Source organism: Prionailurus viverrinus, unplaced genomic scaffold, assembly GCF_022837055.1.
Source record: "Prionailurus viverrinus isolate Anna unplaced genomic scaffold, UM_Priviv_1.0 scaffold_39, whole genome shotgun sequence".
Classification (NCBI taxonomy): Eukaryota; Metazoa; Chordata; class Mammalia; order Carnivora; family Felidae; genus Prionailurus; species Prionailurus viverrinus.
Window position 1 is genome coordinate 4,425,405 of NW_025927607.1, and position 14,776 is coordinate 4,440,180.

Here is a 14,776-nt window from a genome sequence, read left to right on the forward strand (position 1 = left end):
TTGGAGGAGATGTGAGAAGCAGCTCTGAGGATGAGCAGAGGGGACCCCGACTCTGCTCAGCACAGTCCAGGTGGGGTGAGGTCCACAGGCCGGGAAGGAACCCCCGGAAGTGTGAGTCAGACAATCCTTGGAACTCCACAAGACTCAGAACAACCCGCTTCTCTACAGCCAGGGTGCAGAGGGCTCTTCACAGCCAGGGCCAACGCTAAGGAGGGTCGTCGGTGGGGATCATCTTGCTGGTGTGGATACATAGATGCTAGAGTAAAGGCTAATCTGACCTGTCCTAAGAAACACTGAAAGAAAGTCTGAAAGGCTCAAACCAATCACAAGTAGTTTAACCACATGCCAGAATCAAATCCTATACTCCTTAAAGGAATGTAACAGAATCCAGGACGCCAAGATGCCCAGCCAAAAACTACCAGGCAGACTAAGCATCAAGGATATATGACCCCCAGGCTCAGTCGGTTGAGCCTCTGACTTCGGTTCAGGTCAGGATCTGTCAGCAAAAACAGAGAATTCAGCACCGGCGTATCTGATCTATAAGAAATGGGTTTTTTTTTTAAGTCTATTTATTTATTTTGAAAGAGGTGGGGAGGGGCAGAGAAGGGGAGAGAGGTCCGGGGGAAGAGAGAGAATCCCAAGTGGGCTCTGCGGGGTCAGCATGGAGCCCGACCCAGGGCTCAAACTCATGAACCGCAAGATCATGACCCGAGCCGAAACCAAGAGTCAGATGTTTAAGCGACTGAGCCACGTAGGCACCCTGCCTGACACCCATTTTAAAAAATAAAGTTTTATTGGAACACAGCCATGCCCATTCATTCATGTATGTCTATGGCTGGCTGCTTTTGCATTACACTGGCAAGTTGAGTATCTGTGGTCGCATGGCTCTTAAAGCCAAAAATACTAGTATCTGGTGCTTCACAGGAAAAGCTTGCACACTCTGCCTTAAGCTATTAAGGTCATACATTTATTTCTATAAATGCTACAAAGCCCAAAACATACTTTTATTTTTTGTGTTAAAATTATCTTTGAAGAGATTAAAAAGAAGAGAAGTATTTTACAATTATACCTTGGAGATACTGTGGGTTCAGTTCCAGACCACTATAATAACATGGATATGGCAATAAAGGGAGTCAAATGAATTTTCTGGTTTCCCAGTGCCTATAAAAGTTATGTTAACATTACACTGCAGTCTATTAAGTGTGTAACAGCATCACATCTAAGAAAATATACACACCTTGATTAAAAACTACTTTGCTAGGGGTGCCTGGGGGGTTCAGTCGGTTAAGCATCTGACTTTGGCTCAGGTCACGATCTCGCAGTTTGTGGGTTCGAGCCCCACGTCGGGCTCTGTGCTGACAGCTCAGAGCCTGGAGCCTGCTTCGGATTATTTGTCTCCCCCTCTCTGTCTCTCCCCTGCTCACGCTCTGTCTCTCTCTCTCAAAAATAAACATTAAAAATATTTTTTAAAAAACCTACTTTGCTAAAAAATGGTAACCATCATCTGAGCTTTTAGTGAGTTATAAGCACTGATCACAGATCACCATAACAAATATAATCGCAATTTAAAATTTTGAAATACCGCAAACTTACCAAAACGTGGCACAGAGACGTCAAGTGAACAAATGCGATCAGAAAAATGGCCCCAGGGACTTGCTTGGTGCAGGGTTGCTACAAACCTTCAATTTGTAAAGAACACAGTATCAGCGAAGCCCAGTAAAACGAGGTATGCTTGTACATTTACCCACATAGTTAGCGTTTCCAGATCCCTTCATTCATTTGTGTAGATCCGGATGTTCATCTGGTACCATTTTTCTTTAGTCTAAGGAATTTCCTTTAACATTTCTGCCTGTGCAGACCCTGCTTGGGATTCTCTCTCTCTCCCTCTCTCTCTGCCTCTCCCCCCTCAAAATAAATAAACTTAAAAAAAATAAATAAATAAAACAGTGGTGGAAATAAAACGGAATCCTAAAAATACTCAATCCAGAAGGCAGGAAAAGAAGAAAAAAAAAGGAGTAAGAAATACATGGAACGAGTCACAACCACCAGCACGATGGCAGGTTTGATCATACTGCTAGTCTGTTAACACGTGACATGGGTACACACACCACTTAAAAAGCAGATGTTGTAAAACTGAATCGAAAAGCAAGACCCGACTAGATGCTGTCTACAAGAAACCTACTATAAATATAAAGACACAGATAATTTGAAAGTAGTGGAGTGGGTTTCTGGTTTGGGGTAAGATGGAGTAAGCATGCTGTGCCCTGTTTCTCCCACTGGATGCAGCCATAAATCCTGGACAGAATGCATGGAGTAGCTCTCTGAGGACTCGGAAAAATAAATAGTAGCAGGTGGACTGGGGAAGAGGACCAAGCTTCGAAGCACCACAGAACCAGCGGTGAATTTACCATTTTTTTCCTCTGGTGCCTCCCCTGCCTGGACTCAAAGCATCTCCCAGGCCACAAGTGAGCATCAGATGGACAGAAAGAGCTCCAGGAGTAGCCACTAGTCGGGCACGAGAAGCAGGGCCAACAACGGCAGCAATGGGCGGGGGCGGGGGTCCCTCAGGGGTCCAAACTGACAGGAGGAAACTTCCTCTCCACCTGGAGGTCCTATGACTCCACAAGGATGGGCAACTTCCATTGCTTTTCTTTTTCTCTGTCCACCCACCACTTGGCCCAGACTTGAGAGCGCACTCACAGGATGGAAGTAGCAGAATGGGGTCAGTAAAAGCCCAGATTTCTTGCCAGAGGACTCAGGGGTCGCCCCAGAGCACTGGGAACTATGGGGAGATTGCAGAGAGGGGGATCTGGGTTCAGCAACCCCATAATCACTTCTGAATTCCAGAGCGCCTTAAGTTGGGCAATCCGATCGAAAATGTTAAAAACAATACCATTTATAATAGCTTCTCCCAAATTGAAAGACTTAGGCATAAATCTGACAAAACACGTACAGGACTTGTATGCTGAACACCACAAAATTCTGGTGAGAGAAACTGACGATCTAAGGAAATGGAGGGACATCCCATGTTCATGGATTGGGAGACTCAACATAGTAAATATGTCAGTCCTCCCCAAGGTGATCTATAGATTTAACATGATTCCAACCAAAGTCTCAGCAGAGTTTTGTAGCTATGCATAAGCTGGTCCTAAAATTTATATGAAAAGACAAAGGAATTAAGACAGCCAAAACAATTTTGGAAAAGAATAAATGTTGAAGAATCACACTACCTAGTGTTGAGACTTAACTACAAAGCTACAGTGATTAAGACCCTGTGGTATTGGCAAAGGGATTGACACATACATCCCTGGAATGGAAGACAGGATCCAGAAGAAGACCCACACATATATGGCCAAGTTTTTTAAAAGGTATGAAAGCAATTCAGTGGAGAAAGGATTATCTTTTCAACACACGGTATCGGAACAATTAGACATTCTTGTGCAAAAAATGAACTTCAGCTTCAACCTCACACCTTATACAAGATTAGGTCAGAATGAATCATAGACCTGAATGGAAAACCTGAAACCATTATATTCCTAGAAGAAAACATAGGACAAAAATCTCTGTGACCTAGGGTTAGATGAAGGTTCTTAGGTAAGACAGCAAAAGCGTATCCCAGCAGAGAAAGACAGAAACAGTGGTCTTCATCAGAATGAAACACACTTCTCTGTGAAAGACACGGTCCAGAGAATGAGGAGACAAGCTGCATGCTTCAAGAAGTCCTGTCTGACAAAGGAGTGGTGTCTGGAACACATAAAGAACTCTCCATGCTCAACTGTGACCAAACAGCCAACCAATCACAAAATGGGCAAAAGACCTGAACAAGACATTTAACCATAAAGGATGCCCAGAAGGCAAAGAAGCACATGAACAAACGTGGTGATCTGTCATTATCATTAGCCATTGGCGAATTGCAAATTAAAGCCACGATGAGGTACCACCACAAAGCTATGAGAATGGCTACGAGAAGAAGTGCTGACTGGTGAGGACACAGAACTATAGGAACTCCTGCGTATGTTGGGTGGTGATGCCAAATGGTTTAGCCACTGTGGAAACAGCCTCGCAGTGTTTCATAAAGTTAAACGTGCACTTATAATATGACCCAGCAATCCCATTCCTAGCTATTAACCCTAAAGAAATAACAACTATGTTCACACAAAATACACAAATGTTCATAGCGTGTCTATTTATAATCACAAAAACCTAGGAATCCAAATGTCCTTCCCCGTTCATGGAATACATGATTGCTGATCATACAACTGAGACAGATCTTGGAGGCCTGATGCTGAGTGAAAGATGCCAGTCTCAAAAGATCACATACTGTTCATACGTAATCTTCCACTTCTCTCATTCTTAGACAAAACTGTGGTGATGAACAGATCAGTAGTTGCCAGGGGCTCAGGAAGGGAGGGAGTCTGTGACCCTGAAAAGATAGAACAAGGAAGCACTTGAGATGACGGAGTGCTCAGTGTCCTCATTGTGGTGGGGGCAACACAGATCTGTACGTGTGTTAAAAGTCTACGTCGAGCAAAAGCCAATTGTACCATATGTTACTAAAAAGATAAATTCTGAACCACATGAAGAAATCAAACATCTAAACAACGAAAAGGAACAGGTTGGCAAACACTGATCGAGAGAAGCTGGAGTGGCTATCTTCATATCAAACAGATTAAACTCTAGAGTAAGGAATACTGCCGGAGACAGATGGCTCTTTTATGCCAAAGGTGTCAACCCATCAAAAAGGCAGAGCATCTGTAATGTACTTGCACCCGTGAACGCTGAACACGTATCAGGACAAAGGAAGCGAAAGCAAGGAGAAATAGATCCATAACTACCGGGGTGGCTCCAATACGCCACTCTCAGTGATTCACAGAAATCAGTATGGACCTCAAAGATGTGAATAGCACCGTCGGACCACCTGACCTAAGTGACATTTACAAACCCCCACATCCTTTCCAAGTGCTCATGGAGCACTCACTATGACAGACCATCCCGTAGGACACAAAATAAACCCCACCCCATAATCCAGCAATCGCACTACTACGTATTTGCCCAAAGGATACAAAAATGCTGATTGGAAGGGGCACATGTACCCCAATGTTTATAGCGGCACTATCAACAATATCCAAGCTATGGAGAGAGCCCAAATGTCCATCGACTGATGACTAGGTAAAGAAGATATGGTATATGTAGACAATGGAATATTACTTAGCCATCAAAAAGAAGGAAATCTTGCCATTTGCAAAGACATGGATGGAGCAAGAGTGTATTGCGTTAAGTGAAATAAGTCAATCAGAGAAAGACAAATACCAAGTGATTTCACTCATCTGGAATTTAAGAAACAAAACAGATGAATGTACAGGAAGAGGGGGGGAAGAGAAGAGAGGGAAACAAACCACAACAGACTCTTAACGATAGAGAACAAACTGAGGGCTGATGGAAGGAGATGGGTGGGGAGTGGGCTAGATGGCAGATGGGTACTAAGGAGGGCACTTGAATAAGCACTGGGTGTCGTATGCAAGGGATGAATCACTAGGTTCTACTCCCGAAACAAATATTGCACTGCTTGTCAACTAAAATTGAAACAAAAATTAAAAAAAAATAAAGTTCAGTCAGTTGGAAAGGACTGTGTTCTCTGATTACAGTAGTTAAACTAGAAATCAACAAAAACTGTATGTGGAAAATCCCAACCATGTTACTAGCAGAAATGTGTGATTAGAAACATTTGTTTAGAGCCTCTGGCCTTAGCTGTGCACACCATGGGGCGCTTACTCTTGCTTCCCCTTCTGCTCCCCACAGAGGGGGCTCAGACGGTGACAGGCAGCTAGAAAGCAGTTTCCGGAAAGCGAGCCTCAGACTCAAATCCCACTTGCACTGAGACCTGAGCGCTGTGGGGCCCCAGCAAGGAGGCCCTTGGCCTCACTCCCCACCCCACCCCACCCCGCCCCGTGCTCTCCGTGTGGCCTCTGGTGACCTCTGTCTTTCTTGCAGGAAGCCACCCAGTGCCCGACCCCTGCCTCTCAGCCCCTTGCCAGAACGGGGGCACCTGTGTGGATGCAGAGGAGGGCTACGTGTGCGAATGCCCCCAGGGCTTCACTGGCCTCGACTGCAGGGAGAGTGAGTCTGGGCTGGGGCTGCCGGGGCTGTGGTTCAGGGCAAGGTCCTCCTGTGGTAGTGTATGCAGGGAGTCAGGTAAGTGTGCATGCAAACACCCACGAGGGGGTGGGGGGAGGGAAAGAGAGAGAGGGGGGGAGAGAGAGAGAGAGAGAGAGAGAGAGAGAGAGAGAGAGTACACAGCAGCACTCATGGGAACAGGGGAGGGTCAGGCGTAGGAGGGGGTCAGGAGCAGGAGCGGGTCAGGCGCAGGGGAGGGTCAGGAGCAGGGGGAGTCAAGTGCAGGGGTGGGTCAGGCTTAGGAGAGAGTCAGTTGCCCAGGTGTGTCAGGCGCAGGAGGGAGTTAGGTGCAGGAGAGGGTCAGGCTCAGGGGAGGGTGAGGTGCAGGGGAGGGGGGAGGGTCAAGAGCAGGAGGGAGTCAGGCACAGGGGAGGGTCAGGCTTAGGAGAGAGTCAGGTGCACAGGTGTTGTCAGGTGCAGGGGAGGCTCAGGCGCAGGAGGGAGGCAGGTGCAGGGGAGGCCTCTGCCTTCCTGCACTCCCACATCGGAGGCTTTTCCCTCCCTTCGTCTACGGCAGGAACCCCTGAGCACTGTGGATGCCGCAATGGTGGCAGATGCCTAGAGGCCAACACCACCCTCTGCCAGTGTCCCCCAGGGTTCTTTGGGCTCCTCTGTGAATTTGGTAAGTGCCCAGGGCTGTGGCGGGGGCACCCTTTCCGCCTTGCCCCTAAAAGTCCCCCAAACCGGAGGATAGGTGGTGGCTTGGGTCTGGGCCCACAGCATAGACCCAGACCCTTAACCAGGGGTCCCGTGATCCCCCGCTCCCACCCCAGGGTGTGGGGCTGGCCACCTGCTCCTTCCCGAGGACTCCAAGTCCCCAGGGAAACACACGGGCCTCTTCCTTCCCTGCAGAAGTCACAGCCACGCCCTGCAACATGAACACGCAGTGCCCGGATGGGGGCTACTGCATGGAGTACGGGGGAAGCTACCTCTGCGTCTGCCACACTGACCACAACGTCAGCCACTGTGAGCTGGGGGCGGGGCTAGCGGCACGGGGGGGGGGGGGGGGGGCGGTGTTAGGAGGAGGAGTGGGGGCACAGCAAGCGGAGGCCGGGGCTTCCCTACAGGCCACCAGAGGCCCTGTGTGTGACGCCACCCCCTACCGTGTCACAGCTGGACACAGAAGTTCACAGCTGGAAAGTCATGTCTAGATGCTTGCGAGCTCTTCCCTGAGCCCCTGGCTCGGCTATGAAAATCCTTCACACGAGCCGAAGTCAGTATGTGTGATTAAATACTTACTCCTGTGTATGTGTTGGTATACGGAGAAGTCATGGCTGACGTACGTAACGTATAATTACACGTGATGACGATGGTGGTGCTCGTACAGAAACATCTACGTACCACAACTCTTCCTAGCTCATACAAGAGGTAGGATGAATTCTGGAAAATTTGAGAATAAAAGAATTTCCAGGGAAGGGCCTTAGAGGCTGGTGTAAAGAATTAAGACCCCCCACCCCACAATCCCACAAATTGTGTATTTTAAGTGGCCTCGGTTCCAGCTGGGAAGTCAGGGTGACCACCCTCTGTCCCCCCAGCACTGCCATCACCCTGTGACTCGGACCCCTGCTTCAACGGAGGCTCCTGTGACGCCCACGAGGACTCCTACACTTGCGAGTGCCCCCGAGGGTTCCATGGCAGGCACTGCGAGAAAGGTGGGGAGGGCAGGGATAGGAGGGCAGGGGAGGGGTGGGAGGACAGGAGATAGGTGGGTGGGGGAGGGGCCGGAGGGCAGGGGATAGGAGGGCGGGGGAGGGGCCGGAGGGCAGGGGATAGGAGGGCGGGGGAGGGGCCGGAGGGCAGGACATGGCACAGAGGCCCTGCTCACCCTGAATCATCTTGGTCACTCACGCTCAGTGTTTCATGCCAGCACCATCTCCCCACCCAAGTGTTGCTTATTTGGTTCGTAGTTCTACTCTGTGGCCTGCTGGCCACTCCCTTGGTTTTCCTCGGAATAGGCTTCATTTCCTGCTCAGCATTTTTTGAATGGATTTTAGAATCCTTGATTTTTCAATTTAATTAGGACTTTATTAAATCTAACTGAACCTGGGAAATGTCAACATACAGCCACTTAAGAGCGCATAAGAACACATAAGAGTTGTCTAAGAACGTGGTGGGTGGGACACCTGGGTGGCTCAGTCGGTTGAGTGTGGGACTCTTGATTTCGGCTCAGGCCATGAGATCACGGTTCATGAGTTCAAGCCCCATGTTGGGCTCTGTGCTGGCGGCACGGAGCCTGCTTGGGATCCTCTCTGGCCCTCTCCCCTGCTCGTTCTCTCTCTCCCTCACAATCAACAAACACAAAAGAACGTGGCAGGCATCGCTGTCCTCACCCGTGCCCAACCTGGACCGTCCTTTCCGTGCAGGCAGAAGCCAAGCTCAGGGCTGTACAGCGGCACCCCTCGGTCAGAGCCGGGCCGGCCCGGGGCCTCTGTCCCGGTGCTCAGTGCTTGGGCCACACACAGCCCTCTAGGCCTCCTGCTGCCCTCAACTGTCCGAACAGAGGCCTCGGTGGCTTTACCTGGAAGTCTCTTCCGCTCCCAAGGGGGCCCCGAGGGCAGAGCGCCCTTGCCACTCTGACCCAGGGAGCCCCCACAGCTTTGGCCACCCCGTAGGAGGAGGAGGGAATTTCCAAAGAGAAGCCCCCGGGCTCGGCCCTCTGCACGTGCAGTTGAGGTCCTGTGCCTTTGACAAAGGCGCCCCAAGGTGGGGTTGCGGGGTGGCTGCTCTCAGGGGTGGGTGGCTGGAATCTGGGCATGCAGCCTGTGAGGCCGGGCAAGGTGTGGGGTGGTGGGGAGAGAAGGGCTGAGTGCGGCGGGCAGGCCCCCTTCCTGCTGCACACTTTTCCCAAAAAAGTGAAGGAAGCTGAGGCTCTAACTCCTCCCGGGGCCTGCGAAGGTGCCATTCCTCAGGGTGGAGAGACCGACGTGCCATTCGATTCACATCTATAAATCGTGGACGCCTCGAGCGCAGGCATGGGCACGTGAGCCCCTCGGGGCCCTGGGAAGCTGTTGGGACCCAGAGAACATGCGTCCGTGCCGGAACAGGCACAGAAAACAAAAACCAAAATGGACTGCTGTGATTCAGGCCTATCTCAAGAAGTGAGAAAGGTTCCAAATACGCAAGCAAAACTTACACCTAGAGGAACTAGAAAAGGAGGAGCAAATAAAGCCCACAGCCAGCAGAAGAAGGGAAATACTAAAGATTAGAGCAGAAGTAAACGATATAGAAACAAACAAAACAGTAGAACAGATCAATGAAACCAAGAGCTGGTTCTCTGAAAGAATAAACAAAGTTAATAAACCCCTGTCCAGACTGGACCCAAATAGATAAAATCATGAATGAAAGGGGAGAGATTACAACCAACACCACAGAAATACAAACAATTAGAAAAGAATACTATGAAAAATGATATGCCAACAAACTGGGCAATCTGGAAGAAATGGACAAATTCCTAGAAACTCACAACTACTAAAACTCAAACAAGAAGAAATGGAATATTTGAACAGGCCCATAACCAGCAAAGAAATTGAATCTATAATCAAAAATCTCCAAACAAACAAACAAAAAATCTCCGAACAAACAAAACTCCTGGGCTAGATGGCTTCCCAGGGAATTTTACTGGACATTTAAAGTATTTTAATGTGTATTTATTTTTGAGAGGGAGAAGGAGACACAGAATCTGAAGCAGGCTCCAGGCTCTGAGCTGTCAGCACAGAGCCAGACACGGGCTCAAACCCACAAACCACGAGATCATGACCTGAGCCGAAGTCGGACACTTAACCAACTGACCCACCCAGCCGTCCCACTAACAGACACTTAAAGAAGAATTAATACCTACTCTTCACAAACTGTTCCAAAAAATACAAATGGAAGGAAAGCCTCCAAACTCATTCCACGAAGCCAGTATTACCTTGATTGCAAAACCAAAGACTCCACTAAAAAGGAGAATTATAGGCCAATATTTCTGATGACGATGGATGCAAAAATTCTCAACAAGATACTGGCAAACTGAATTTAACAGTACATTAAAAGAATTATTCACCATGATCAAATGGGATTTATTCCTGGGCTGCAGCGTTGGTGCAATATCTACAAATATCATGTTGGTGCAACATGATACACCACGTTAATAAAAGAAAGGGTAAGAACCCTATGATCCTGTCAATAGATGCAGAAAAAGCATCTGACAAAACAGCCTCCATTCTTGATAAAAACTCTCAACAAAGTAGGGAGAAAAGGAATATACCTCAAACACCATAAAGGCCACATACAAAAGACGCACAGATAATATCATCCTCGGTGGGGAACAACTGAGAGCCTTTCCCCTACCGCCAGGAACAAGACAGGGTTGTCCAGTCTCACCATTACTATTTAACATTGTACTGGAAAGCTTCGCCTCAGCAATCAGACAACAGAAAGAAACAAAAGGCATCCAAATCAGCAAGGAAGAAATCAAACTTTCACTATTTTGCAGATGACATGACACTCTATGTAGAAAACTCGAAAGACTATCAAAAAATTGCTAGAACTAATACATGAATTCAGCAAAGCTGCAGGATATAAAATCGACAGAGATTGGTTGCATTTCTATACACCAATTAGCAAAGCAGCAGAAAAAGAAATCATGAACTTGATCCTATTTATAATTGCACCAAAACCAATTAGACACATAGGAGTAAACCTAACCGAGAAGGTAAAAGATCCATACCCTGAAAACTATAGGACACTTATGAAAGGAATTGAAGAAGACACAAAGAAATGGGAAAGTATTCCATGCTTATGGATTAGAAGAACAAACATTGTTAAAATGTCTATACTACCCAAAGCAATCTACACATTTAATGCAATCCCTGTCAAAATACCCTCAGCATTTTTTGCAGAGCTAGAACAAACAATCCTAAAATTTGCATGGAACCAAAAGAGCCGAATAGGCAAAGCAATTCTGAAAAAGAAAAACAAAACTAGAAGCATTATAATTGCTGTATTACAAAGCTGTAGTCATCAAGACAGTATGGTACTGACATAAAAACAGACACACAGATCAACGGAACAGAGTATGGATCCACAACTGTATGGTTAACTCATCTTCGACAAAGCAGGAAAGAATATCCAATGGGAAAAAGACAGTCTCTTCAACAAATGGTGTTGGGAAAACTGGACAGTGACACACGGAAGAATGAAACCGGACCACTTTTTTACACCATACACAAAAATAAATTCAAAGTGGATGAAAGACCTAAATGTGAGACAGAAAACCATCAAAATCCTAGAGGAGAACACAGGCAGCAACCTCTTTGACCTTGGCCAGAGCAAGTTCTTGCTAGGCACATCACCAGAGGCAAGGGAAACAAAAGGAAACATGAACTGTTGGAACCTGGTCAAGATAAAAAGCTTCTGCACAGCAAAGGAAACACTCAACAAAACTAAAAGGCAGCCTGTGGAATGGGGGAATATATTTACAAATGACATATCTGATAAAGGGTTAATATCCAAAATCTATAAAGAACTTCAAACTCAACACCCAAAAAACAACCCAGTTAAGAAATGGGCAGGGGCGCCTGGGTGGCGCAGTCGGTTAAACGTCCGACTTCAGCCAGGTCACGATCTCTCGGTCCAGGAGTTCGAGCCCCGAGTCAGGCTCTGGGCTGATGGCTCAGAGCCTGGAGCCTGTTTCCGATTCTGTGTCTCCCTCTCTCTCTGCCCCTCCCCCGTTCATGCTCTGTCCCTCTCTGTCCCAAAAATAAATAAACGTTGAAAAAAAAAATGTATAAAAAAAAAAAAAAAAAGAAATGGGCAGAAGACATGAACAGACACTTTCCCAAAGAAGACATCCGGATGGCCAACAGACACGTGAAAAGATGCTCAACATCACTCATCGTCAGGGAAATACAAATCAAAACCACAATGAGATACCACCTCACACCTGTAAGAAGGGCTAAAATTAACAACACAAAAAACAACAGGTGTTGGTGAGGATGCAGCGAAAGGGAAACCCTCTTGCACTGCTGGTGGGAACGCAAACTGGTGCAGCCACTCTGGAAAACAATGTGGAGTTCCTCAAAAAACTAAAACTAGAACTACCCTACAACCTAGCAATTACACTATTAGGTACTTACCCAAAGGATACACGAATACGAATTTGAAGGGGTGCATGCACCCCAGTGTTTTACAGCAGCATTATCAACATTAGCCAATAGAAAGAATCGAACTATAGAAAGAATGCAAATGTCCATTGACAAACGGATGAAGAACATGTGATATATATACACATACACAATAGAACGTTACCCAGCCATCAAAAAGAATGAAATCTTGCCCTTTGCAACAATGTGGATGGATCTAGATGGTATTATGCTAAGTGAAATAAGTCAATCAGAGAAAGACAAATATCATATGCTTTCAATCCTATGTGGAATTTTAGAAACAGATGAACACAGGGGAAGTGGGGGGAAGAGAAAAGAGGGAAATGAACCATAAGAGACCCTTTTTTTTTGCAATATAATTTATTGTCAAATTGGCTAGCATACAGCGTGTAAAGTGTGCTCTTGGTTTTTGGAGTAGATTCCCGTGGTTCATCGCTTACATACAACACCCAGTGCTCATCCCAACAAGTGCCCCCCTCGATGCCCATCACCCATCTCCCCTCTCCCCCACCCCCCCATCCACCCTCAGTCTGTTGTCTGTATTTAAGAGTCAACCATAAGAGACTCTTAACGATAGAGAACAGACTGAGGGTTATGGAGGAGGGGGGTGGGGGGAGGGGCTAGATGGCTGATGGGCATTAGGAGACCACTTGGGATGAGTCCTGGATGTGGTACAAAGGGATGAATCACTGAATTCTCCTCATGAAACCAATATTGCACTGTACCTTAACTAACTAAAATTTAAATTAAAAAAAAAAAGAAATTAAAAAAAAATGGACTGCTGTGGATCCCAGTGTCGTATCAGCTGCAACCGGGCTCCTTGCTGGCTGTCACTCACCTGCCGTGCAGGAAGCAGGGCTGCAGTGTCTGCTGCACTGTGGGGCCAGGTCTCCACCAGGAAGGGCCCAGTGGGCCCCAGAACCTGGGCAGAGAGAGAGGAAGGGTGGGCAGGGGGCCCCCAAGGGCCTGGGCCTTCTGGGCCCCTGGGGCCCGCAGGCCAAGAAGAGGTGAGCAGGGTATCATGGGTGCCGCAGGGCTGGAGGCTGACCCCTGTGCACCCACTTCTGTGTGTGTGTGTGTCTCTCTCTCTCCCCCACCCCACGCAGCCCGGCCACGCCTGTGCAGCTCGGGGCCCTGCCGGAACGGGGGCACGTGCAAGGAGGCAGGCAGCGAATACCACTGCAGCTGCCCCTACCGCTTCACCGGGAGGCACTGCGAGATCGGTGCGCTCCTGCCAGCTGGAGTCAGCCTGGAAGGGCTGGGGGGGCCCAAGGCCCACCAGCTCTGGGGTGTGGGAGGGGCAGGGGAGGGGCGCTGGGCGGTGGGTGCAGGACACCCGACACCCGACTCTGATGGGGCCCCTTTGTTTCCAGGGAAGCCAGACTCATGTGCCTCGGGCCCCTGTCACAATGGCGGCACCTGCTTTCACTACATCGGCAAATACAAGTGCGACTGTCCCCCAGGCTTCTCCGGGCGGCACTGCGAGATAGGTAAGGTGGGTAGAGGCCAGCGGGCCAGGGCACCTGGGGCAGCATGTCCTCCCAGTGGGCAGGGGTGGCCCCGCTCTGGAGGAGTGGGAGGCAGAGCTCCCGTGGAGCCTAGAGGCCGTCGGGGAGGTCCCAGTGATGGTGACCCCTTGTGTCCTTGCAGCCCCGTCCCCCTGCTTCCGGAGCCCCTGCTCGAACGGGGGTACCTGTGAGGACCTAGGCACAGACTTCTCCTGCCGCTGCCGAGCAGGGTACATGGGACGCCGGTGCCAGGCGGGTGAGAGGGCTGGGGGTTGGGGTGGAGGGACGGGATCTCTTCCTAATCCCGAAAGAGCAGAGGAGGGGAGGGGGAAGAAGGAAAATCCGACGGGCAGCCAGCCCTGGAAGTCAAGGCACTTCCACCCGGAAGGGCTGTGCAGGGAGAAGGGTCCTAGGCCCTGTGGCCCAGCGGGGCAGAGGGCAGAGTGGCGGGGCAGAGGGCAGAGGGGAGGGGAGAAGGGTCCCAGGCCCTGAGGCCCGGTGGGGCAGAGGCCAAAGCCGGCGGAGAGGCCTCCGGCAGACGAATCTCAGTGCAGGACAGGGCCGCTGTGTCCTTACAGAGGTGGACTGCGGCCCCCCAGAGGAGGTGAAGCATGCCACGCTGCGTTTTAACGGCACTCGGCTGGGCTCGGTGGCCCTGTACAAGTGTGACCACGGCTACAGCCTGAGCTCCCCCAACCACCTCCGAGTCTGCCAGCCACAGGGCGTCTGGAGCGAACCTCCACAGTGCCACGGTGATCCGCAGGCCCTCCGGGGCAGGGTGGGCGGGTGGGTGGGCTCAACCGGTGAGGTCCACAACCCTCTCATCGGGGCCACCCAGAGGAGCACAGGAGCCACAGCTCTGACCCTGGTCCTCCCCTTCCTCCCTGCAAAGTCAGGTCACGACCCTGGTGGAGGCGCTGATGACTGTTCACTAAGGGCCTCCCTGTCCTC

At 49.3% G+C, this 14,776-nt stretch overlaps 1 protein-coding gene across 13 annotated transcripts in view; it reads left to right on the plus strand.

Moving 5' to 3' along the window:
- Positions 1-14,776, plus strand: part of SNED1 (sushi, nidogen and EGF like domains 1) — a 94,274-nt gene that overhangs the window by 34,575 nt on the left and 44,923 nt on the right. For 12 of the 13 annotated variants that reach the window (XM_047846422.1, XM_047846420.1, XM_047846421.1 and 9 more), the window contains exons 9-16: positions 5,992-6,117; positions 6,692-6,796; positions 7,027-7,140; positions 7,710-7,826; positions 13,424-13,540; positions 13,691-13,807; positions 13,968-14,081; positions 14,404-14,577. In XM_047846422.1, the coding sequence (XP_047702378.1) occupies positions 5,992-6,117; positions 6,692-6,796; positions 7,027-7,140; positions 7,710-7,826; positions 13,424-13,540; positions 13,691-13,807; positions 13,968-14,081; positions 14,404-14,577 (984 nt within the window). The remainder of the gene's footprint in view (positions 1-5,991; positions 6,118-6,691; positions 6,797-7,026; positions 7,141-7,709; positions 7,827-13,423; positions 13,541-13,690; positions 13,808-13,967; positions 14,082-14,403; positions 14,578-14,776) is intronic. The other variant, XM_047846428.1, reaches the window with a different exon arrangement.